Source organism: Salvelinus namaycush, chromosome 9 (assembly GCF_016432855.1).
Source record: "Salvelinus namaycush isolate Seneca chromosome 9, SaNama_1.0, whole genome shotgun sequence".
NCBI classification, from domain to species: domain Eukaryota; kingdom Metazoa; phylum Chordata; class Actinopteri; order Salmoniformes; family Salmonidae; genus Salvelinus; species Salvelinus namaycush.
The window spans coordinates 45,995,612-46,021,657 of record NC_052315.1 but is presented as its reverse complement, the minus strand read 5'-3'; the positions used below and the strand labels follow the sequence as shown (position 1 = coordinate 46,021,657).

The 26,046-nt window shown below is 43.5% G+C and overlaps 1 protein-coding gene across 1 annotated transcript in view; it reads left to right on the top strand.

The window, feature by feature from the left end:
• LOC120053293 (dnaJ homolog subfamily C member 24-like) overlaps positions 1-24,663 on the top strand; it is a 41,773-nt gene extending 17,110 nt beyond the window's left edge. The window contains exons 4-6 of the mRNA XM_039000428.1: positions 19,378-19,446; positions 19,620-19,733; positions 24,533-24,663. Coding sequence (XP_038856356.1) covers positions 19,378-19,446; positions 19,620-19,733; positions 24,533-24,663 — 314 coding nt within the window. The remainder of the gene's footprint in view (positions 1-19,377; positions 19,447-19,619; positions 19,734-24,532) is intronic.
• The last annotated feature ends 1,383 nt before the right edge of the window (positions 24,664-26,046 follow it).

The following is a 26,046-nucleotide window of genomic DNA, read 5'->3' as shown; positions in this document are numbered from 1 at the left end:
TTCCTTGTTTTGCAAAATACTGCGGTGTCAGCTATGACATGACACATTGACTTATCTTTTGGTTATTGAACTACAGTGAATGAAGTCAATTTACACCTGGTAACATCATTTTCTTATGGGTCCCTGATCTGTATTACACAGGAATGCATAATTATGCATATGAATGTCATTCTCTTCATGGTGATGCATGTATCCTAAATAGGTACACAAATGTATAAATATGCTATATCCTCCTTTGCATATTTGGGTATTATTCTACTCACTGGCTATTATTTTAATTAGCTCTGACCCCAAACAAGACCACATTTTGTTGGTCCGGGCCAGACCATATCTGAACCGATCATAGACTTCTATGTTTCACATCAAAGTAGAGCTCAGTAGAGTACAGTAGAGTACAGTACAGCACAAAACTGTAGAGTTCAGTACTGAAGAGTTCAGCAGAGTTTAGTACAGTAGAGTTCAGTAGAGTACATTAGAACATAGTAGAGTATAGTTCAGTGCTCTACTGTGTACATACATGCACACACTTACTACTGTAAGTCGATCTGGATAAGAGCGCCTGCTAAATTACTAAAATGTCAATGCAAAATGTACTGATCTCTACTGTGTTGTACTGAACTGTACTCTACTTTTCTTTACTGTGCTGTACTGTGGTGTAATGTACTGTGCTCTCCATACTTGGAACCAAACTCTGGTTTGGGACTACTATGATTTCCCACTGTAGCCAATTCAATTGCAGAAATTCAGTTATCAATATTTTGGATTTTTTAGTTTGAATCACTTAATTCATAAACAAATTGATATCAATACAAATACTGTTGATAAGTCTACCTTTACCAGTGCTTCATTTTTTTTATCTGGATGCGCCGGGACAAAAGAGGGGGGTGACCTGGGGAGCTCTGAGGTACTGAAACGCATACAAAGAATGTGCCTTTATAATAAAGTATTTCATGCATTATCATCACTTTTGCGTAGTGGCATAGAGTAGAGCAGAGGCGTTGCACACATGGGGAGCATTTTTTGTAGACAAGGGTCTGGGAAAAATGTAGCCTTTAATAAACGCATTTCATGCAATTTTACATGACTGAATCTTTTTTAATACCACACAAATGATCGAAATGACAGGCTACTTTGACATTGACAAACTGAGAATCTGAGATCAATAAAAACGACCTCTTCTTGAATCCAACAAAAGCCTAGGTGTGTGGAGACATATTTTACAATATGAGCAGGAAACTATAGTCCTAAAATAGCTTTCCAGGATTGACTCACAAGCCTATCTCTCTCTTGTTTAACTTTGTAGAACAATGCTGTTCGCTCAATAGGTCTATTTGGAAGATACAATATTTTGGTAGCCTACAGACAGATTAGTGTCCTCTTTTCAGAAGGAGCCATTTGCTTTCCAACCTGTGTGTCCCAGGTGTTTTGGCCTGTTTTGGCTAAATTATAGGCCTACTCCTGGTGTAGTACTCTGAATTATTTCATTTCAATAAATCTCACTGTAGTTATGAAAGAGATTCAGGCACGCTTTTCTCTCTCACCACAGCAACTGCCACGTGTTGGTCTGTCTCTAGGCTACAATGTTACGCAAACCGATATACCCGGGCCGGCCAAACATGAATCAATTCTAAGAATATTAGGCACGTTTTCACATTTAGTTTTTTAGAGGGCAGGAGAATTACAGAAGAGGCAACTCGAACTATTGGATTATTTTTCATTGCAAAGAATGAAAATCATGCCAGGAGAGGTACCAGATCCGAGCAAATAGGTTCCGGAACGATACAGTCCGAAACTGAGAGGTGCAGGAGGATCATATTCTGTCAGAATCGGGAACAAATTAAGCACGGACCTTTACTTGTTACTTCTGTGATTTTTCATTATCCTCCCTCCTGTTGACAGACAGAAATTAGAAAATATCTTAAAGATACAGTATGTGGGTTTTTGGTAATGGCACAAGGCAATGTTTCTTAAACTTACAGGAGGCAGAAAATGTTCTCAAAAACGAAATATGAGTTGATATTATTTGTCAGGGGTCTTTACTTCAACTTTATTGTGTTTTTATGCATTTTTGATACCCTTTAAGACTTTTTCTGGTCGATGTTTTCTAAGCTCCCTTTTCCATCTGTTTGACCAGAAATCAAAGCCTTTTCTTATTCCAAACATTTTGGGTGGAAAATGGTGGAAACATGTATATAAGCCTTAATAAATAAAAAAATGGACTCGTATTTAATTTGACACCAAATTTGACATGCTCTTATGAACTTCACATGTTGGTGCTCATGGGTCCTTTTAGATGGAAATTACCTTTGTTAGGTCAGATTTGTTGAATGTGCGCCAGTGACAGGGTCACAGCGTCCTGTGTTCCATTGACCCCCTTTACTGCATCTGTATCAAACATTTTAGATCTCCAGTGACAGTTTGTTGTCCATTTATAACCTATCAATGGATATGTTAATATGCCATTGAGTATGAAGGAAGTAAAGGTTGTGTTGTCTTCTTTTCACATTTGGGTTGGCAGGTAGCTTAGTGGTTACAGCATTGAACCAGTAACCGAAAGGTTGATAGATCGAATCCCCAAACTGACAAGGTAAAAATCTGTCGTCTGCCCCTGAAGGCAGGTAACCCACTGTTCCTAGGCTGTCATTGTAAATAAGAATTTGTTCTGAACTGACTTGCCTAGTAAAATAAAAACATTTGTTTTTAATTACAGCATGAGTACTATGTATCCAACTTACCTTTTTAATAAAACAGAGAGTCAGAGTTCCTCTTTTGAACATGAAATCTGAGCCTTCTTTGATCGCTGGTCTGTGAGGGTGTTGGCAGGCTGATTGTTGTAAGCACCCAATAGGGCGGGTGGGGTAGCAGGCTAGCAGTACACTGCTCCCATCTGTCTGGCTACTATAGACCTCTGCAGTGTTCAGTCAGATCTCCACTAGTAAACATCACCATGGTGTTTAATGTTGCCCAGCCATTTAGATGGACTGGCTCATCCTCCCACTGTGATCAAGTGGGGATGTTAATTAAAACAAATACTTGGGTTCTACTGAAGCCAGCTCAAAAGCCTGTTTCATCCAGATTTCACAGAGGAACTCAGTCCTCATCTTGTTAATTAGAGAGACGGATGGAACTCTAAAGGAGTGTCTTCTTGAGGAACTGTTGCTATCCCCTTTTAAACTTCAGCATGATTGGATTGTTTTATCTTCATACTCATTAGAAATGAAGGGGGATGGATATTCATTCATTACTATCCCCATGTGTATTAGATCTGGTGATATACAGTACCAGTCAAAAGTTTGGACACTCCTACTCATTCCAGGGTTTTTCTTTATTTCTACTATTGTAGAATAATAGTGAAGACATCAAAACTATGAAATAACACATATGGAATCATGTTGTAACCAAAAAAGTGATTTGAGATTATTCAAAGTAGCCACCCTTTGCCTTGATGACAGCTTTGCACACTCTTGACATTGTCTCAACCAGCTTCATGAAGTAGTCACCTGAAATGCATTTCAAAGAACAGACATGCCCTTTTAAAAGTTCATTTGTGGAATTTATTTCCTTCTTAATGTGTTTGAGCCAATCAGTTGTGTTGTGACAAGGTAGGGGTGGTATACAGAAGATATTTGTTAAAAGACCAAGTCCATATTATGGGAAGAACAACTCAAATAAGCAATAAGAGCCAACTCATCCCAAACCATCTCAATTGGGTTGAGGTTGGGTGATTGTGGAGGCCAGGTCATCTGATGCAGCACTCCATCCCTCTCCTTCTTGGTCAAATGGCCCTTACACAGCCTGGAGGTGTGTTGGGTCAGTGCCCTGTTGAAAAACAAATGATAGTCCCAATAAGCGCAAACCAGATGAGATGGCATATTGCTGCAGAATGCTGTGGTAGCCATGCTGGTTAAGTGTGCCTTGAATTCTAAATAAATCACAGACAGTGTCACCAGCAAAGCTCTCCCACAGCATCACACCACCTCCTTCCTGCTACACGGTGGGAACTACACATGCGAAGATCATCCGTTCACCTACTCTGCGTCTCACAAAGACACGGTGGTTAGAACCAGAAATCTCAAATTTGGACTCATCAGACCAAAGGACACATTTCCACTGGTCTAATGTCCAGTGCTCGTGTTTCTTGGCCCAAGCAAGTCTCTTCTTCTTATTGATGTCCTTCAGTCGTGGTTTCTTTGCAGCAATTCGACCATGAAGGCCTGATTCACACAGTCTCCTCTGAACAGTTGCTGTTGATGTGTCTGTGAAGCATTTATTTGGGCTGCAATTTCTGAGGCTGGTAACTCTAATGAACTCTGCAGCAGAGGTAACTCTGAGTCTCTCTTTCCTGTGGCGGTCCTCATGAGAGCCAGTTCCATCATAGTGCTTGATGCTTTTTGGAGTGCAATTTTCAAATGTTCTTGAAATGTTCCGTATTGACTGACCTTCATGTCTTAAAGTAATGTTGGACTGTCGTCTCTCTTTGCTTATTTGAGCTGTTCTTCCCATATTATGGACTTGGTCTTTTACCAAATTGGGCTATCATCTGTATACCACCCCTACCTTGTCACAACAACTGATTGGCTCAAACACATTAAGAAAGAAAGAAATTACACAAATTAACTTTTAAAAGGGCATGTCTGTTCATTGAAATGCATTTCAGGTGACTACTTCATGAAGCTGGTTGAGACAATGCCAAGAGTGTGCAAAGCTGTCATCAAGGCAAAGGGTGGCTACTTTGAATAATCTCAAATATAAAATATATTTTGATTTGTTTAACACTTTTTTGGTTACAACATGATTCCATATGTGTTATTTCATAGTTTTGATGTCTTCACTATTATTATACAATGTAGAAAATAGTAAAAATAAAGAAAAACCCTTGAATGATTAGGTTTGTTCAAACTTTTGACTGGTATTGTATATACCCCATGAAAGTCACGGATTATTAGATACTAGTGTGAAAAATAAAATGTCATGGTTAAAACCCGTTGGTTAAAAGTCCCTTGTTTGCTGTTAAATAGTCTATATCATAAACAACTGGCGTGGGCAAATCAGCTCCGTGCTGAGACCAGGGTTGCATTTCCCCTGTGTTTAGGCAGACATGTATGGTAATTACTGGGGAAGGTAATTGTGTTGTGTGGCGGAGGGAGACGTCTGTGTGTGTGTGTGGCGGAGGGAGACGTCTGTGTGTGTGTGTGTGATGCGTTCTGCTCCGGGTCTCTGACACACTGTTGGGTTGTCTGGGAGCGCTGTGCAGCCGGCCCTGACTAACACTAAATCATCTCATCCTTAATGTGCACCACCTCCACCTCCACCGCCTCATCGCCAAAGACACCGTGGCCGTCTTCCCGGGCTGTTTCAGGGCACGTTGCAGCAGCAGCCCATTGGAGAGGCCTGTGAGAAGCTTGTTTCTCTCTTCAAATCCACCCCCCCCCCCCAACACAGACCATAAACCTCCATGGCCAAGCATCTTGAGCCAAACAACTAATAGCGCTTTAATAATATTGTTCATGTGACCTGGCAGAGCCTTCTTGAGCTCTCGCAATAGTGACTGGCTGTCGTCTGGGCCTTCTGGGCAGGGTGCATCAACTGGCTCAGTCACCCTATCATTGGGCCATGGTCCCACTGACTCCCTCAACTCTAGCAAGACTACAGTGTTCTGACAAAACTACAGTATTCAGAGTAGTTGATCTGCTTTTGATTTATTTGCAAAACATTTAGAAGGCTCAGTTCGGACTTGAAAATCTATTAGCCCAATAATGTTAGCTTAACTGTGAAGCACTGTGACTTTGGTTCCCAAGCGAATGTAAAGCCTATAATTTGCACCTGACCACTAGCACATTGAGAAGCTATGGTCTCACAAGATTGCAATACCTACGACAGACGTGAACAAAATCCACATTTTAATGGGTGTATCTGTAATTTGAGCCTCATCCGTGAAATGGTACAGTATATCAGAGTATGAATTAACAGACACCTTTAACTGAGAATTGACTGACACCTTTCCTCGGTCTTACTGTACAACTTCTTAAAACCCCCATGGGAAGAGCAGGTGAACATTTTTACACCAAACCTATCAAATGATATCCCTACATAGCTGTGAGCTTGGCCACCTAGGCTAGTCTCCAGACTAATTAAAGACCAACTTTAAAGAGTGGCATCAAAATGTGCTAATTACCGTTTCCTCACAAAGACTGGTGAAGGGGTACTGTACTGCTAGAGATGGAAGGAAGAGTTAATATCTATTACTTTTGTTGTCTTTCTTCTTTGTTCTTATACTGACAATAGGCCTATGTTACTGCCAAATGTCTGACTCAGTTCGATGTACAATACATAGACAATTTCCACTATATCCTCTAGTCAGTGGATACCTTTAAGTTCATATCTTAAAGCATTTTTACTAATTTTACTGTATGTTCCCCTCATTTCAGTCCATACTGAGACAGACATATTTGCATCATTATGTTTCAGCAATAAGGCCTAATGTTACCTAAGAGCATGTCAGGGAAGTTCTGAGTGTCACCTGAGAATGTCTCACTAGTCACTACTCTGCAAACAGGGCAGGAGATAGCCTAGCGGTTAGAGCGCTGTGCCAGAATCCCCGAGCCGACAAGGTGAAAAATCTGGTGATGTGACCTTGAGCAAGGCACTTAACCTTAATTGTTCCAGGGTCGCCGTTGATAATGCCAGACCCTAGCCGTGACCCCACTCTCCGAGAGTGTGTCAGGGAGAGTCGGGATGTGCAAAACCTATATTCCAATTGACATGTGTAATAATACACACTTATAGTTGAAGTCGGAATTTATATACACCTTAGTCAAATACATTTAAACTCAGTTTTTCACAATTCTTGACATTTAATCCAAGTAAAAATTCCCTGTTTTAGGTCAGTTAGGATCACCACTTTATTTTAAGAATGTGAAATGACAGAATAATAGTAGAGATAATTATTTATTTCAGCTTTTATTTATTTCATCACATTCCCAGTGGGTCAGAAGTTTACATACACTCAATTAGTATTTGGTAGCATTACCTTTAAATTGTTTAACTTGGGTCAAACATTTTGGGTAGCCTTCCACAAGTTTCCCACAGTAAGTTGGGTGAATTTTGGCCCATTCCTCCCTGACAGAGCTGGTGTAACTGAGTCAGGTTTGTAGGCCTACTTGCTCACACACGCTTTTTCAGTTCTACCCACAATTTTTTTATGGGATTGAGGTCAGGACTTTGTGATGGCCACTCCAAGACCTTGACTTTGTTGTCCTTAAGCCATTTTGACACAACTTTGGAAGTATGCTTTTTTGTCATTGTCCATTTGGAAGACCCATTTGCGACCAAGCTTTAACTTCCTGACTGATGTCTTGAGATGTTGCTTCAATATATCCACATCATTTTCCTTTCGCATGATGCCATCTATTTTGTGAAGTGCATCAGTCCCTCCTAAAGCAAAGCACCCCCACAACATGATGCTGCCACTCCCGTGCGTCACGGTTGGGATGGTGTTCTTTGGCTTGCAAGCCTCCCCCTTTTTCCTCCAAACATAACAATGGTCGTTATGGCCAAACAGTTCTATTTTTGTTTCATCAGACCAGAGGACATTTCTCCAAAAAGTAATATCTTTGTCCCCATGTGCAGTTGCAAACCATTGTCTGGTTTTTTTTATGGCGGTTTTTGAGCAGTGGCTTCTTCCTTGCTGAGCGGCCTTTCAGGTTATGTCGATATAGGACTCGTTATACTGTGGATATAGATACTTTTGTACCTGTTTCCTCCAGCATCTTCACAAGGTCCTTTGCTGCTGTTCTGGGATTGATTTGCACTTTTCACACCAAAGTACATTCATCTCTAGGAGACAGAACGCGTTTCCTTCCTGAGCGGTATGACAGCTGCGTGGTCCCATGGTGTTTAAACTTGCGTACTATTGTTTGTACAGATGAACGTGGTACCTTCAGGCATTTGGAAATTGCTCCCAAGGATGAACCAGAATTGTGGAGGTCTACAATTTTTTTTCTGAGGTCTTGGCTGATTTCTTTGGATTTTCCCATGATGTCAAGCAAAGAGGCACTGAGTTTGAAGGTAGGCCTTGAAATACATCCACAGGTACACCTCCAATTGACTCAAATTATGTCAATTAGTCTATCAGAAGCTTCTAAAGTCATTACATAATTTTCTGGAATTTTCCAAGCTGTTTAAAGGCACAGTCAACTTAGTGTATGTAAACTTCTGACCCACTGGAATTGTGATACAGTGAAATAATCTGTCTGTAAACAATTGTTGCAAAAATTACTTGTGTCATGCACAAAGTAGAGTTCCTAACCGACTTGCCAAAACTATAGTTTGTTAACAAGAAATTTGTGGAGTGGTTGAAAAACAAGTTTTAATGACTCCAACCTAAGTGTATGTAAACTTCTGACTTCATCTGTATATAAGCACCCACCAAATGATTTACACTTTTAATTTCACTTAAGTGGTTCTGCTACTGTCTGTCCTACTCCTGAATTATTGACAGTGTTGCCTTAACAGATTTCATATACAGTATGCAGCAGTGTCCCCTCTATGTCATAGTGACTGTAGGCTGTGACGAAACTGTCCAAATCTATGAGTGAAAGACTGAAAATAGAAGCTCTTAACCAAATAAGACCAGTGAAGCCTAATGCTTTCAGATACCTTATTACAGATATTCATTCAAAAAATCAATTGTCTCCCCCAAGAAACTACCATTGTATGTGATCAGAGTCAAAGATCTCACATCCTCTTAACTCGCCTCCATATACCTTTCATTTGTGTGCTGTTTCTGTGACACTCTTGTCTCTCTCCTGTACCACTCTCTTGACCAATGAATGTCACTGGCAGATGGAAGAATGGCCTACATACAGATGAGTAGCCAACATATATCTAAGTGTACATATCTAAATGTAACGTTATGACTATAACTTCTGTTCCCTGAAGGAGGGGAAACGAGGTACAACATACTACTGTCACACCCTGATCTGTTTCACCTGTCCTCGTTATTGTCTCCACCACCTCCAGGTGTCACTTGTTTTCCCAAGTGTATTTATCCCTGTGTTTCTTGTCTCTCTGTGCCAGTTCGTCTTGTATGTCCAAGCCTACCAGTGTTTTTTCCCGTTTTCCTGCTTTGTCTTTTCTCCTTTTTCTAGTCCTCCCAGTTTTGACCCTTGCCTGTTCTGGACTCATTACCCGCCTGCCTGTCCATTCTGCCTGCCCTGACCTCGAGCCCGCCTGCCACTCTGTACCTCCTGGACTCTGATCTGGTTATGTTCCTTTTGCCTGTCCACGACCATTCTCTTGCCTAATCCCTTTGGATTTATTAAACATCTTAAACTCCAACCATCTCTCTCCTGTGTCTGCATTTGGGTCTCGCCTAGTGTCATGATAACTATGGGGAGTCGCACTATCGCAACTGCGGTTGAAGGATATACAATCTCGCCTGACAAGGCCAATGAAATCCGTGCCTCGCTGGAAGTCCCGCCATCCACAGGTGATAAGCATGAGGCTCGGATTCATTCCTTCAATTTAATACCGCTCCTTCCAGAGCCCAGGAACAGGCAGTGCGAGGCCAAACAGGTGTTGTACCTCGTTTCCCTCCTTCACGGAACAGTAGTTATAGTCATAATGTTACATTCCCTTTCAGTCAGTCAACTTTGGTACAACATACTATGGGGAAATATAATCACGCCCCAGTGGGACCCCAACGGATACTAAATGAAACGATCCGTGGCAGTCCACCCAGACCTGACCCCGCCAGAAGCTGCAGTCTGGGTATTGGGCTCACGGCGAGCTGCCTAGTGACTTTCCCCTGACCCAGCCGTAAGCATGCTGTGGGCTACACTGGGAGCAGTGACATCCCAGTGATAAAACCTGAAAGTGTGTGGTGATGCCCAACTTGCTGCAGCGCAAATATCTCCTTATAGCCAACAGTCTAAACAACCCCCAAAACGCTGCTAGACCCCTAGTGGAGTGGGCGCATACACCACTAGGTACCCTAGCTGTTATATCAAATGTTATTTATCACAGGTGTAGACCTTACCGTGAAATGCTTACTTACAAGCCCTTAACTAACAATGCAGTTCAAGAAATAGAGTTAATCAAATATTTACTAAATAAACTTAAAAAAAAAAAATACTGTCAAAGTAACACAATAAATGTACATAACAGTAACTAGTCAATGTGGGGGGGGGGGGGGGGGTACAGGTTAGTCGAAGGTATTTGTTTGACCACCCCCATTATTTTTAATGTAAGTAGTTTGGGTGGCCATTTGATTAGTTGTTCAGCAGTCGTATGGCTTGGGGGTAGAAGCTATTAAGGAACCTTTTGGTCCTAGACTTGGCGCTCCGGTACCGCTTGCCGTGCGGTAGCAGAGAGAAAGGTCTATGACTTGGGTGACTGGAATCTCTGACAATGTTTTGGGCCTTCCTCTGACACCGCCTAGTATGTATGTCCTGGATGTCAGGAAGCTTGGCCACAGTGATGTACTGGGCCATACGCACTACCCTCTGTTGTGCCTTATGGTCAGATGCCGAGCAGTTGCCATACCAGGCGGTGATGCAACCGGTCAGAATGCTCTCAATGGTGCAGCTGTAGAACTTTTTGAGGATCTGGGGACCCATCTTTTCAGTCTCTGGGGAAAGGTGTTGTCGTGCCCTCTTCACAACGGTCTTGGTGTGTTTGAACCATGATTGTTTGTTGGTGATGTGGACACCAAGGAACTAGAAACTTTCGACCCGCTCCACTTCAGTCCCATCGATGTTAATGGGGGCCTGTTCGGCCCTCCTTTTCCTATAGTCCACGATCAGCTCCTTTGTCTTGCTCACCTTGAGAGAGAGGTCGTTGGTCTCTGACCTCCTCCTTATAAACTGTCTCATCGTTGTCAGTAATCAGGCCTACCACTGTGTCGTCAGCAAACTTAATGATGGTGTTGGAGTCGTGCTTGGCCATGCAGTCGGGAGTACAGGAGGGGACTAAGCACGCACCCCTGAGAGGCCCCAGTGTTGAGGATCAGATGTGTTGTTGATGAGCTTTGTGGGCACTGTGGTGTTGAACTTTGAGCTGTAGTCAATGAATAGCATTCTCACATAGGTGTTCCTTTTGTCCAGGTGTGAAAAGGCAGTGTGGAGTGCGATTGAGATTACGTCATCTGTGGATCTGTTGGGGCGAATTGTAGTGGGTCTAGGGTTTCTGGCATGATGGTGTTGATGTGAGCCATGACCAGCCTTTCAAAGCACTTCATGGCTACCAACGTTAGTCCTATGGTGCGGGAATCATTTAGGCAGGTTACCTTTGTTTTCATGGGCACAGGGACTATGGTGGTCTGTTTGAAACGTAGGTATTACAGACTCTGGCAGGGGAAAGTTGAAAATGTCAGTGAAGACACTTGCCAGTTGCATGCTTTGAGTACACGTCCTGGTAATCCATCTGGCCCCGCAGCTTTGTGAATGTTGACCTGTTTAAAGGTCTTGCTCACATCGGCTACGGAGAGCGTGATCACACAGTCATCCGGAACAGCTGGTGCTCTCATGCATGCTTCAGTGTTGCTTGCCTCGAAGCAAGCATAAAATGCATTTAGCTTGTCTGGTAGGCTTGCGTCCCTGGGCAGCTCGCGACTGGGTTTCCCTTTGTAGTCCGTAATAGTTTTTGAGCCCTGCCACATCCGACGAGCGTCAGAGCCGGTGTAGTAATATTCAATCTTAGCCCTGTATTGATGTTTTGCCTGTGTGATGGTTCGTCTGACGGCATAGCAGGATTTATTATAAGCGTCCGGATTAGTGTCCCGCTCCTTGAAAGCGGCAGCTCTAGCCTTTAGCTTGATGCGGAGGTTGCCTGTAATCCATGGCTTCTAGTTGGGAAATGTACATATGGTCAGATTTTCCAAATGGAGGGCGAGGGAGAGCTTTGTATGCTTCTCTGTGTGTGGAGTAAAAGTGGTCTAGAGTTTTTTTCTCCTCTGGTTGCACATGTGACATGCTGGTGTAAATGAGGTACAACGGATTTAAGTTTGCCTGCATTAAAGTCCCTGGCCACTAGGAGCGCTGCTTCTGGATGACCATTTTCTTGTTTGCTTATGGCCTTATACAGCTGGTTGAGTGCTGTCTTAGTGCCAGCATCGGTTTGTGGTGGTAAATAGACAGCTACAAAAATGTTTGGTGTGAACTCTCTTGGTAGATAGTGTGGTCTACATCTTATCACGTTGGTAGGATAGTCTTGATCGTAGATCGTCCTGTTTGTTTTCCAATGATTGCATATTGGCCAATAATACAGAGGGAAGTAGTGATTTACCTACTTGTCGGCAAATTCTTACAAGGCACCCCTCCCTCTTGCCGCTTTTCCTCCGTCTTTTCTTCACGCTGATGACGGGGATTTGGGCCTTGTCTTGACAAAGCAGTATGTCCTTCGTGTCGGACTCATTAAAGAAAAAGTTTGAGGTGAGTAATTGCTGTTCTGATGTCCAGAAGCTCTTTTCTGTCATAAGAGACGGTAGCAGCAACATTATGTACAAAATTAGTGAGAATTATGTACAAACATGGAGAATGCTTGAAATGGTCCTGTATGAACATGATGATGTCCCTCACAGAGCATTGAAAAGGAACCCGTCCTTTATCTTGGCACCAGAGCTCCAACGCTTGCCACTTATACGCATAAAGACCTCCCGTGGAAGGCACACTTGCGCACTGAATTTAGCAATAACATTCAGAGGTAAACCTCTAGCAATCAGAACGTCCCTCTCAGGGGCCAAGCCCATAGTAACCAAATTGCCACAGGTCCCCGCCTTAAAGGCAAACGATCTCCACGAACCAAGGCTGCCTGGTGAAAACGCGCTGTGACCCAGATGAAATTTGGCTAAACAGAGCCGAGAACCGGACACCCTCATGGGGATAACTCGAGACCCAGAAACGGAATGCTCTGAGATGGTCAGACAGCTCTTTTTCTGGTTTCTTATGAAGCCTAGAGACTGAATACGAGACAGTAGCATCGATGTGAGTAACATTGCTTACCCCCTCGACTCAGCCGCCACCAGAAATCCGGCTGTAATAGACGGCATCTCGTCTGCCGTTCCAGATCTTCACAATAGGAACTACTCTGATGTCTTGCTTCTGAAGACAGGAGGATATTTCCTCCCTCAAAACGGGCGCTGAGGGCTCGGGACCAGTTGATGTGATGACGCTGCCGAAGCTTGGGGGACACAGAACAAATTGTAGCCTGTACCCTGACATCACTGTTCGCATGATCCAGGGCGACACTGTGCTTGTCGGAGCAGACAGTGAGACTCCCATGAAGTGCCATCTGAAGGGGCGGGCGTCACCTTGTGGACTGGGAGAGATTGGTTATTTTTCCATGTTCACTTCTCTTGATAACCGTGTGTCTGAATGTGGAGAAAAGACACTTTTCATCAAACTCACTTGCAGGAGACACAACACTTTTGACACCCATGAACGCTGTGATAAGAGTTGCCTAAAGCCTGGCCCACTCTGTGTACCCGGGCTCCGGCAATCAGTGAAGTACCCCAATTGGCATTGCGACCTGGGGGCACTGTTGTCACAACGAGCCTCACTTGGTTGAGGCGGTAAGAAGCAATCTGGTAACCGGCTGGCACCCAGTGCTGGACAACACACACAACAAATAGAACCAGGGAAAATAGCATTTTCATGGAGGCTTCCCCTCAAAATGTAAAAAACAATATATATATATATAATAATTTATCTTTTGTTTCTCTGTGTTTCATAATTTTCCTTCAATTCACAAGGAGCTGAATGTATCTCACAGGAGAAAGCATCTGAGCGAGCGAAACAGCGCCCCTCAGTCTCTCTACGTGTAGGCCATCTATCCGATGCTGTCTGGTCCAAACAAGTATGACATTGTTGCCACCCGTAGCATCTGGCCTCCCTTGACAAAAAAAGTATAAAAAATTTGCCAATCAGCATTGAGCTAAACTGAGCGAGGTCAGCTGTGTCCGAACTCCTTGATTCAGTCTTATGTAGCAAAATTTGAAATTAAGTTTTTAACATTGGATAAAAGCAGAGACCCAGAGCTACAAAATGGTATACCATACACTGCATTTGAGGAACAATGGGGAAAGGAATTCTGCTTTGAAAAATGATAAACTTGTAACCTCACTTTTGAGAAAATGGCCTTTGAATGTTTTGGTACCAACTGGAGAGCTCTTCCTTGTCCACACCCATTCAGCATCGTTCACATCCTCTTAAGCTTTAGCCCGACCCATCTCTTTAAGGGTTGATCTGAGGGTTCTGTACTAACAACAGCAGTCAAGAACTTAAGCTAACTATCTGACTTGCTAACTACTTCCAGACACAAATGAGAGAACAGCTCACTGAACATTACTCGCTCTAGCAGAGCTGGTTAGGTTGTTTTTATATTAACCAAAGCGTTGGTGACTGCAACTGTGCCGTCCGTTCGTAAATTCAGAGCGTTTCGCTTTCGGAGCGTTCAAAGCGCAAGCTGGACGCTCTGGCCGATGAGTAGGGTTGATCCGAGCGTTCTGACCTCACAACAGCAGTCAAGCACCAAAGCTAACTGGCTAACAGACACAAATGAGAGAACACCCCACTCTGACCATTTTACTCGCCCGAGCAGAGCTGGTTAAACTGTTTTCATGTTATCCAGAGCATTAGTGACTGTAATTGTGCTGCTGGCAACACTTTAATTATGCTTTTTTGCAGACGTTTACTGACACCGGACATATTCAATGAGTGTTGAGCGTTCATAAATTCATCAGTTATTCTGTGCTCTGGCACACTCAGACGAGAGTGCTCTGAAATTGGTGTAGATGGCCAGACTGAATTTACAAATGCACCCGAAATGGTTACTTGCATCGTGGAATCTTTTGTTAAGACATGTAGCTAGCTAGCTAGGTAAACAATGGACCACAATCCCAACTCTTGACATTACTACCCTGCATGAATCTGTAGGTAGCTAACAAACCAGGTTCAATGTTAGCTAGCTAACATTAGGCTATAACTAGCCAAGCAAATGGCTCTGAGATACTAATAATAAGATCATACACATAACGTTATCTGCGAGCCAGCCAGCTAACGTTAGCTAGCTAGCTAACAGTACACTTTAACTTGAAATGAAAACAACTTTGTCAAAATTAGAAACGTATAATATCTGAAAATGTAACTAGCTAGACTATCTTCCCCATATACAGTACGTCATGGTTGGATGCTTCTCCCTGAAACGGATGCCATGGTTGCCCTTAGTTTGAAGATATAATCCGGCGACAGGTGTTTTCTCCATCGCCTTAGCTATCATAATCTAATTCCACTGATTTCAAAACTTCAGAAAGTGGAGAGCAACACATACAGTTCTACTAAGCAATATATATTTTTTAAAGCCACGTTAGACAGGATTACCTAAACATACTAACCAGCTCAAATAGACAGAAGAGTGCTACATGGCAGACTAATCCGTACTCATCTCTTGGTATGTCCAGCCCACTGATTATCTTAGCCAATCATGGCTAGCGGGAAGGTTGCTGACTTTTTCTGTGGCTAAACCAACTAGGCTCATAATTTAACAATTGTACTCGTATTTACAGATCGAATACACGTTTGTTGTTAATGCACATGAAAGTTCACATGTTCCAAAAGCATTTCTGCCAAAAAACGCATTTTGATAAAAAGTTAAAATGGCTCTTGTGTGAAGTATTGACATACACCTAGTTTCCTGAAACGGATCACAACTGTGAATGGTCCTGGCGCACCAAAAAAAAGTGTTAAAGGAAGCCAGCTTGGATCCCATTGAGAGCATACGTCCTTGACAGAAAAACTTTAATTGTTGCATCTCGTTGTGTTGTTGTCCTCTGGTGGCTAGCTAGCCAGCTAGCTAAAATAGTGCCTTTCCTAAATTAGCCATGGATGGAGATAGGATTTGGATTTGTGGTTTTACTTTATTCTCCGTATTGGCCAATGATCATAACGCCGATTCTGATCCAACCATTAATTCAAACATTGTTGTGCCCCTGGCCTGAGAGGATGGAGGTTCAATATGTAGCTAGATGTAGAAAGCTCATGTTAACTAGCTAACGTTGCCCATGAATGAAAGTTAGGCTTGCGAGCAAGTATTTTAGCCAGGTAGCCTAGGACAACAAAAAATTAAAGCGTGTATTCTATGACAGAGTGATAGACTGTTTCGTCTACGTGAAAGAGAGTATGGCATTGACATTTCTCTACAATTAGGGTGAGTCAACATGTTTCTCTACTTGCATGAACGCGCACACACACACACACAGAAATCAGAGCCATCATATTCAGCTTACGTTGATTGGACTAAATTATTTTGGGTATCTTTTAGTTATCACTGTATTAGACTAAGCAGAGGTGATTTAATGATGTTGAAGTGTTGAAGTTGAAATGGTGCTGGAATAGTGGAGGCAGCTCCTGTTTTCTTTGCGACTTGTGGTTACTCTCTGTGCAAGCTCCCGCCCGCCTTTTTTTTTTACACTGCTGCTACTCACTGTTTATTATCTATGCATAGTCACTTTACCCCTACCTACATGTACAAATTACATCGACTAACCTGTACCCCCGCACATTGACCCTGTATATAGCCTCTTTATTTGTACTTTTTATTTTATTTTATTTTTTACTTTATTTTATTTAGTAAATATTAACTCTATTTCTTGAACTGCATTGTTGGTTAAGAGCTTGTAAGTATGCATTTCACGGTAAGGTCTACACCTGTGGTATTCGGTGCATGTGATACATACATTTGATTTGAACACGGGTAAACAGAGGAGGCAGCATCTGCAGCTCTGGAAATGGCTTACGTAGTACCCCGTTTAGCTAAATCTGGGGGCACTGTTGTCACAGTAACGTTTTGGCGGAGGGGCGCACTGGTCACTCAGACCCGTGCCAAGGCCCCTCGCTCTGGGGGCTACCCCAGCCAAGTACTCGGGGCTGCTTCTTCATTGTAGGTTCACGCAAACACGGTTTCCTTATAGGAATGGGGATGCCATAACACCGAGGGAAATCTGTTAAGTTTCACTCGCCGGAAGTTACGCATGCTAGCTGATGTTAGCCAGGAGGCATTTTAGCATAAGCTAGGCTAGCTAGCTTCTTTGACCGCAGCACGGACCGTTTAGAATAACCAAGCGACTTAACGCTACGTATACTAAACAAGAAAGCTACTGCAGCAATTCCACCGTGAGGAGGCAGAGATACAGTTGAAGTCGGAAGTTTACATACACTTAGGTTGGAGTCATTAAAACTAGTATTTCAACCACTCCACAAATTTCTTGTTAACAAACTATAGTTTTGGCAAGTCGGTTAGGACATCTACTTTGTGCATGACTCGAGTAATTAATGCAACAATTGTTTACAGACAGATTATTTCACTTATAATTCACTGTATCACAATTCCAGTGGGTCAGGAGTTTACATACACTAAGTTGACTGTGCCTTTAAACAGCTTGGAGAATTCCAGAAAATTATGTCATGGCTTTAGAAGCTCTGATAGGCTAATTGACATCATTTGAGTCAATTGGAGGTGTACCTGTGGATATATTTCAAAGCCTACCTTCAAACTCAGTGCCTCTTTGCTTGACATCATGGGAAAATCCAAAGAAATCAGCCAAGACCTCAGAAAAAAAATTGTAGACCTCCACAAGTCTGGTTCATCCTTGGGAGCAATTTCCAAATGCCTGAAGGTACCACGTTCATCTGCACAAGCAATAGTACGCAAGTATAAACACCATGGGACCACACAGCCGTCATACCGCTATGTTTGGAGGAAAAAAAAACCTACAACTACAAACCCCTACAACCCCTACAAACCCCTTAAACCCCTACAACTCATCCAGAACGCCGCAGCCCGTCTGGTGTTCAACCTTCCCAAGTTCTCTCACGTCACCCCGCTCCTCCGCTCTCTCCACTGGCTTCCAGTTGAAGCTCGCATCCGCTACAAGACCATGGTGCTTGCCTACGGAGCTGTGAGGGGAACGGCACCTCCGTACCTTCAGGCTCTGATCAGGCCCTACACCCAAACAAGGGCACTGCGTTCATCCACCTCTGGCCTGCTCGCCTCCCTACCTCTGAGGAAGTACAGTTCCCGCTCAGCCCAGTCAAAACTGTTCGCTGCTCTGGCACCCCAATGGTGGAACAAACTCCCTCACGACGCCAGGACAGCGGAGTCAATCACCACCTTCCGGAGACACCTGAAACCCCACCTCTTTAAGGAATACCTAGGATAGGATAAAGTAATCCTTCTGACCCCCCCCCCTTAAAAGATTTAGATGCACTATTGTAAAGTGGCTGTTCCACTGGATATCTTAAGGTGAATGCACCAATTTGTAAGTCGCTCTGGATAAGAGCGTCTGCTAAATGACTTAAATGTAAATGTAATGTAAATGAAAAAGGGGGAGGCTTGCAAGCCAAAGTTCAAGCTTTGTCGAAAATGGGTCTTCCAAATGGACAATGACCCAAAGCATACTTCCAAAGTTGTGTCAAAATGGCTTAAGGACAACAAAGTCAAGGTCTTGGAGTGGCCATCACAAAGTCCTGACCTCAATCCCATAAAAAAATTGTGGGTAGAACTGAAAAAGCGTGTGTGAGCAAGTAGGCCTACAAACCTGACTCAGTTACACCAGCTCTGTCAGGAGAAATGGGCCAAAATTCACCCAACTTATTGTGGGAAGCTTGTGGAAGGCTACCCAAAACGTTTGACCCAAGTTTAACAATTTAAAGGCAATGCTACCAAATACTAATTGAGTGTATGTAAACATCTGACCCACTGGGAATGTGATGAAAGAAATAAAAGATGAAATAAATCATTCTCTCTACTATTATTCTGACATTTCACATTCTTAAAATAAAGTGGTGATCCTAACTGACCTAAGACAGGGAATTTTTACTAGGATTTAATGTCAGGAATTGTGAAAACTGAGTTTAAATGTATTTAGCTAAGGTGTATGTAAACATCCGACTTCAACTGTAGCTAGCAATAGCTGCATGCCTTGGCGAGTTAGCCAACGTGGCTAGCACGCTATGCAGCGCTAGTGTAGCTAGCCCGGTCTCGAAAGTCCATGTAGGACCGGATCACTTCATCAACAAGTCTGGGAAGAGAGGCAAGCGTTGCTTGACCGAGGCAGACAAAGGCGGCAAGGGGCCCATCAAACCTGACCGCCCTCTCGTGGTTGCCTGGCATCTCTCCATCCAGCTCTGTGCTGTTAAGGAGGAGAACCTAATCTGCCCATAATCGAGTAACTTGCCAGTTTGGCTAAAACAAGCTGCTCATCAAACTACTAGGCTAGCCAATGATCTTACAGCATTTCCAGTTGACATTTAAGGCTTCATGGCTTTTCCATGCGTATATTCCTCCGTGACATTTTCATGTTTCTTCTGCGTCTCAATGCAGCCGGTGAACTGAATCAAAGTTGGCCAGTCGATGCCCGTGTCAGTCTGGACGACATGACTTCCGATGACGGTGAGTGAGTCAAGGCATGGTCATCTTCCTTTGTGTTGCTTATTTAATCGTGCTCTCCCCTCCCCTGCCATTGGAGTCATAGTGGATGCATTCATCAAGTCATACTCCACCTGTCTCATCCCGTGTAGCCCTCTGCTCTTACCTGTTTGACAGTGTCTGTGTTCTCTTCTAAGATAACGAGGTGTATGCCTATGGCTGTCGCTGTGGAGGGGAATTCTCCATTGGAAGAGAGGCAGCGGATGAAAAGGCCATTGTGTGCCGTGACACCTGTTCACTCAGCATAAGAAGTCAAGAGGACAAATTGACTGATTTGTCCCGTTGTTTCTCTTTGAATCCTGAAGAACTGGTTGACGTCAAGGACGTTTCACCCTTTTCTCTTCGTCTACATCCACTGAACACGTGTCCACATTTTAACCGTGTATTTAAATGGACACCCCTGCGGGGCTTTTCTAGTGGACAATGAGTGGGAAGTTGATTTTGCTCTGTAACATACACGCTCCCCTGTTCTTTTAATACCATGTGATAAAATCATGGGTGTCAAATTCAACTAGCAACCAATTTAATGAACTGTCTTATGATAATGGCTATGTGAGTCGCACATGCACCATTTTCATTTATCTCTAGTAGACCCTGAAGTTCTATTGAGTAGAGGAATCTGCTGTTTGTTTGCGCCCCACCCCCGTCCATTGTGAAAAACAAATGGCTCGGTAACCTCTTCCCTCTTGTTAACTTTGCATGTAAATAAATGAGTTTTTTTTTCTCAACTCACAATGCAGTTACAAAGGGCCTCCACACTTCACCGCAGAAGACCCCTCTAGTGAATGACAACCTTTTTTGTCTTATTGTCCCTCATCCCCCAAGTTGGCAGATAGGAGAGGTTACAGCAACGGGATGGGGTCATGGGTTCATTATACTTCAAACAGAGTCATTAGGCTGTTCCCTAAAATCTGTCCTCTTTTAGCAGAAACAGCTTGAGCTGGGCGAACCACGCTTTTCATCAACGTCCTGTGGTCTGAACCAGGGCTAGACCTGCCAGTGGGCCAGCAACAGACCGAACCCTAATCGACTGTGGCATCAATTAGGAATAATCTCATCACTTTTAGAGAGTGGGCTTGTCAAAGCTCTAATGAAGTTCTATCTGTCCCCCCTACATAGCGCAGACAAGATCAACAATACATTATGGTACCGTGATGGACATTAGAATCCCAGGGGCGATTTGAGTGGACGTCACTTTTAACCTGGTGTAAACACAGGTCTCAGTTTGGGGATTCACTTGATTATTTGGAAAATATGTTCAGTATGTTGAGTATTGATTCAATTACTTTCAATAGTAGTTGGAGTAAACAATCGATATGATGGCATTTTGAGCTTTGTTTTGTTGTGATTTTGAAATGTAATAGATTCCAAAGAGTCTAAGAAATGTTGCTTGTAAGGATCAAAACCTAATGGTACTTCTATTAAATGTGTACTTTAGTAAACAAACCCTCTAACGTAAAAGTGGGCCAATATAATAGTATAAGATGTTTTTCCCTCGAAGCTTCTAAGAGAAAGTCTGGACAAAAGAAAGGACGAGTCTTCTCCAACTCTCGCAGACAGTTGTTGTCACGATACTGGAGGTGAAGGAGTCCTGTAGCTCTGTGGCTTTCGGTGTGAATGGCAGCCGTAACCTGAACCCCCTGTCAAGTGTGAACTGAGCGGAGGAGAGAGTTTCACAGATCTCCTTCCAAGTTCACAGGTATCTTTGAAAAGAGCGCCTGAAAGAGAGGCTCAAACTCAAAGGGGAGGGAGAGAAAGCCACTCTCTCCTAATCAACCTCTGTGGATTTTCTTCTCTCATTTTTCCTCTGGAACTCCGACTTAATCTCAGACAAACAAAGGAAGGACCCCCCCCCTCCCCATCTAATTCATATCCCAACACACAGATCTGTAGAAGTAGTGCTTCCCTGTTTGGGCTTGGCCCACAAATGGAATTGCCTCTCCCAGAGACTGGACAACAGGTGGGCTTCATAGTAAACTGCAGGTGTTACTTTGTTTGAAAATCACATGCAGTATGTAAGATTGATATTAGAAACCGCTTATCCTCTAGCACAAATACTTTATGAATAACTTTTGTCATTTCTTATGTACCATGGTTGTTAGACCAGTGTTAGAGAAGTAGTCATATCTAGCAGATCATCTGAATGACAAGTAAATTGTTTGTCAATATGTTTACTCCCTCCTTTCAGTTGGAAGCGAAAGTCTTATGTTGTGCTTTCTAATACCTCCTCATCATGGCATAATGCAGACAAGGGTACCAATACCTTTGCAAACAACAGTGCCTCAGAGAGAACAACCCTAGTAAACGCTCTGCTTGTTATTTGGAGTTTGTCTGGAGCAACGTGTCAACACAGAGACTGTGAGAGTGACGGGCTGTCAGTACCTCAACCCACCATGCTCGCCCCCCATGTTTGCCATAGAGATCAGTGGGCATCCCTCTTTACACAGAGCCCCTCTTAAACCAAACGGTAAACAGAGGCGTTCCACAATGTGACATTGGCCCCATGCTTTATCCTAGCTGCCAGGAGGGGACAGACAGAGAAGGCTGGATAGAACATTGAAATGTCTACTCTGTTTGACTACTACTGCTGAATGCAGGACAAAGCCAATACAGAGATGTATAAAACCCACCGTTGGAACCATTGTTTTTTTTTCAGGTTAGAGGAACAATAATAATGCACTATTTCTTTCAGAATTACATTTTAATGGCTAATCACAATCGCTAAGGCGACGTTGGTGTTTGGGGTGTTAAGATATTCCTTTTTTATTACCGGGGTAGTATTGTGGTTTGTCAGTAAGGCCAGTCAGTATTGTGACAGCTACAGTATAGTAGTTTGAGACGGACTCTTTGCTTATTGCTGAGCCTGTTTCAGAGCCAGAGGTTTATTGCCCATCCCATCAGCCTGTCTACTCAGCTGGAACTAATACTGCAATTGCAGACGTGTTTGTGTGTCTGTGTGTGTTTTGAAAGAGAAAGTGAAAGGGATAGACTAATGAGAATAGGGTTACTGGTGTCTCGTTGAATAAGACATTTCCAAAATAACATTTATAAAGGACTTATTGCACTGTTGGTTGCTTTCTGGTGTAGGTAGTCTGATGCATTTTTTTCATATTGTATTATTCTCTACCCACAGCCGCTGTGAGCAGAGACTAATATTGTATTATTATGAAATTATAATATGGACTGAACAACAAGATCAGAGGTTTTAATAAAAGCAATTTACTCAACCATTGTGGGAGTACTGGTGAGGGTAGGATTACTTGGTTGAACTCCCCTATGTACTCTGAGGCAGAGTGAGCGACAGCCATATTGGTTAGAGAAGCCAACTAGCCCTTGGGTTTTGCCTGCAACATGTCAGGACTTGCACATGAACATAACTGCAGCTTGTTAGTGACACAGGAGCCCCCACCCTGGCATCCCCAGCTGATCACTAGTCTGTTCAGAAATGCTCATTATACGCTAACTAACCTTTCACCTCCCTGTTACTAGTACCACCCTAAAATCAGGTAGCCCAGGAGGCACACACAAAATGACTTACCTCACCTTGTCAGGGGAATCCTGATAATCCTGAGAATCCTCATACTGGGAGATCTACTGACATAGAAAGTAGCCTCTGACATAGAACATTCCATCCCAATATGTAGGCTATATTACAACCCATTCCCATAATACACTGTAACCTCTCCCCCCAGTATATGTAGGAGGATGACGCCGCATCAGCTTGTTTTTTTGGCAGGGCATTGAGTTCTGGACTTTTCTCCACATTGCTCCTGTTGATGGCATTAACTAAAGCAAGCAGAGCGGAAACCACCGGGAGCTTTATGAATGGCATCCTACAGATGGGAACGGATTAGGCCTCACTCTCATCCAGTTACAGCGCCAGGTGGCTTTTTTCCTCCAGCAAAGGTGTTACACTTAATCCCATTACGTCGCTGCTAAATCTCACAGACATCAAAATGATCACCCACCCTCTCTCTCTCTCTCCCTGTCCTCCTGCCCCTCCCGCGCAACCTCCCCCCTCCTGCTCACTTTCCATCCATTCTCTTTCCGAGTGACTGGAGGTGGCTTCACCTGAAAGGAGTCAAAATCTACAGGCAGCTGCTGTTTTAGCCGGCGCGACCGACTCGCTGCGAATGCCAATCTTGATCCAATTTCAGCACGCTGGTGGCCCCTTATTCCCCGTCCAATAACTTGTCTGCTGGAAAAATCCCACTGCTACAAATCAAGTCTATAATCCTAGCAAGGGACCTCATGTCAATCTCGTCTTCCAAACCCATGCTGCAGGTTCCCCCTTCTCTCTCTCTCTCTCTCTTTCAGTGTATTGCTGCTTGGCCTCTGGGGACAGTCCTTAAGTCCCACGTCTCCTTAGAAGAATAGATCAGCGATCACGAAACATGACCTCCCAAAACCTTGATATGGCAATATTGTGACCCTTGGGGCATTAGACACAGGTGAGGATTAGAATTTTGCATAATAAGATTAGACGCTGACTGGATGATATCAAGGGAGGATCCATATGTGGCCGGCTGGCTCACTGTCGCCTGCTGTAGGCTGAGGGATACGTGTCACAGAGGGGGGCAGCTGAGGAGCTGCTGGAAATCAAATGGGATTGTGTTCTGAATTAGCTGGCCATTCCCAGCCACTGGTGTCCCATACTCACAGGTTCAGACTCCATCCCCCACAGCTGCATGTGTGGGGGTTAGGTTGGCTTACATTTACAGTCCAGTTACTCATATGTAGGTTTCTCCCCACAACCACAGGTCGATGTCAAGTCAGCTTCACTTATAACCCACTTGAATTTGGTTTACCAATAAACACTTTAAAGAAGGCCTGAATAAAGCGAAGTAGAGGTGATTAAACAATTGATGACTTTTTTTGTTTCTCAATGTCAAGAATGTGACATCCGGTGTATTTGCCACTGTTGTGTTCTATATACATACGTACAAAATTAATGCTTTATTGAATAAATCAGTAAGTACCACTACCACAAGTAAACCCACTATGAGCCGAACCTTTCTCCTCTGTGTACCGGTTCCTTTCTCCCTCACAGAAAGTTGTGTGACCGTGCTTCTTGCTCCACCACAGGGTGACCCCAGGGTGTGGGAAACGGGCCCGTCCATCCCCTCGCTGAGCGGACACAATATCGACCCGCCGTCCCCCCAAATGACCAGCAGGGAGTGAGCGTTGGCCTGCAGCCCAGGATATTCTACAACTGGTGGACACACAGGACAAGGTAAACACTCTCAGGCAAGGGGTGCAAATGGAACAATTTGAATCAAAACGTGACACATAATATAGTGGGTCAAATAGTTGACTTTGCTCCTCCTTTACTGAACAGTTAGACTTAGTTAGCATTCTAACTGCGGTGTTAACAGGGTCCTATCTTGATTATATTTACGTCTTTGTGTGTCAAGAATAATCAGCCCATGTGTTTGATGTTCCCCAGGCTGAGATTGAAAGAACTAGACTAGAACGCTAAATCCTTAAGTTGACCATGTGCTGATCTTTATCGCTGTTTAAATAGCACCATTACAAATGAGTGTCACTGCCTACGATCACGAAATACATGTCACCTGACTATCTCCTAGCAGAATCACAGGAACTTATGGAAATCAGAGTAGAGATGGCCGTCTTCAACCTCTCTGTAGGATCGCCCGTGTTCCCCTGATGCCCGAGGCGGTGATAGATAGTGATCAGTGGTAATCAGGCTGTTAGACCCACAAAAGCCAGATGGAAGGAGCTGACTGACGTGCTAGAGAGGGAGAGGGCCAGGGCCAGCGAGAGTGATGCAGGCAGGCTGCCTGCTAAAAGCAAGGGAGACATGCTCCCATTACAGTTCTAAATTAGTCAAACATGAGAGGAGAGGGTCCGGGCTAAGCAGCTGAGAGGAGGCAAAGCGGATTACAGGAAGCCCCGGACCCATTTCGCATATTAAATATGATAATGAAGCAGAGCAGAGGGATCGCAGATGGGAGTCTGGAGACAGGAAGAGACAGGAAGAACTTGGTTAGTTACAGGAGGAACGTCTGGCGTAAATTACGTTGAGTATTGACGTGGTGTTGAGACCATTTGTTGTTTATTAGTTTTGTTTAGACAATCTTGTACAAACCCTATGTGGCTGCTGTGAGGACTGACATTATGTTGGACATATTCAGAACTGTTCACCATAACTAATTTGTGTGAGACATATTATCTTGGTCCATAACTCATTTGTGTGAGACATATTATCTTGGGCCAAATAGTTTAGAAAATTCTTGACTTTGAACGACGAATTAATGGACTGACTGATTAACTAAGCAGATTGTAGCTAATTTGCCTATCTCATGTGATTTGTGAATTCCTGTGATTTGTGAATTCCTGTGTTATCTCCTCCTGGGGGTAGTACAAGGTGTTACTCCCCCTTGGCCACAGCTCTGTGTGTGTCGAGGCTGAGATGAGATGTACCCAGACTGTAGGCAGGTTGGTCTAATCATGATGTGGGTTTAAGGTGAGTCTTCCAGTGGTGTTCACACTACTTCGTGTATGGAAGGCTGTCAGGGGAGGGAAGCAGACACCTGACTCAAG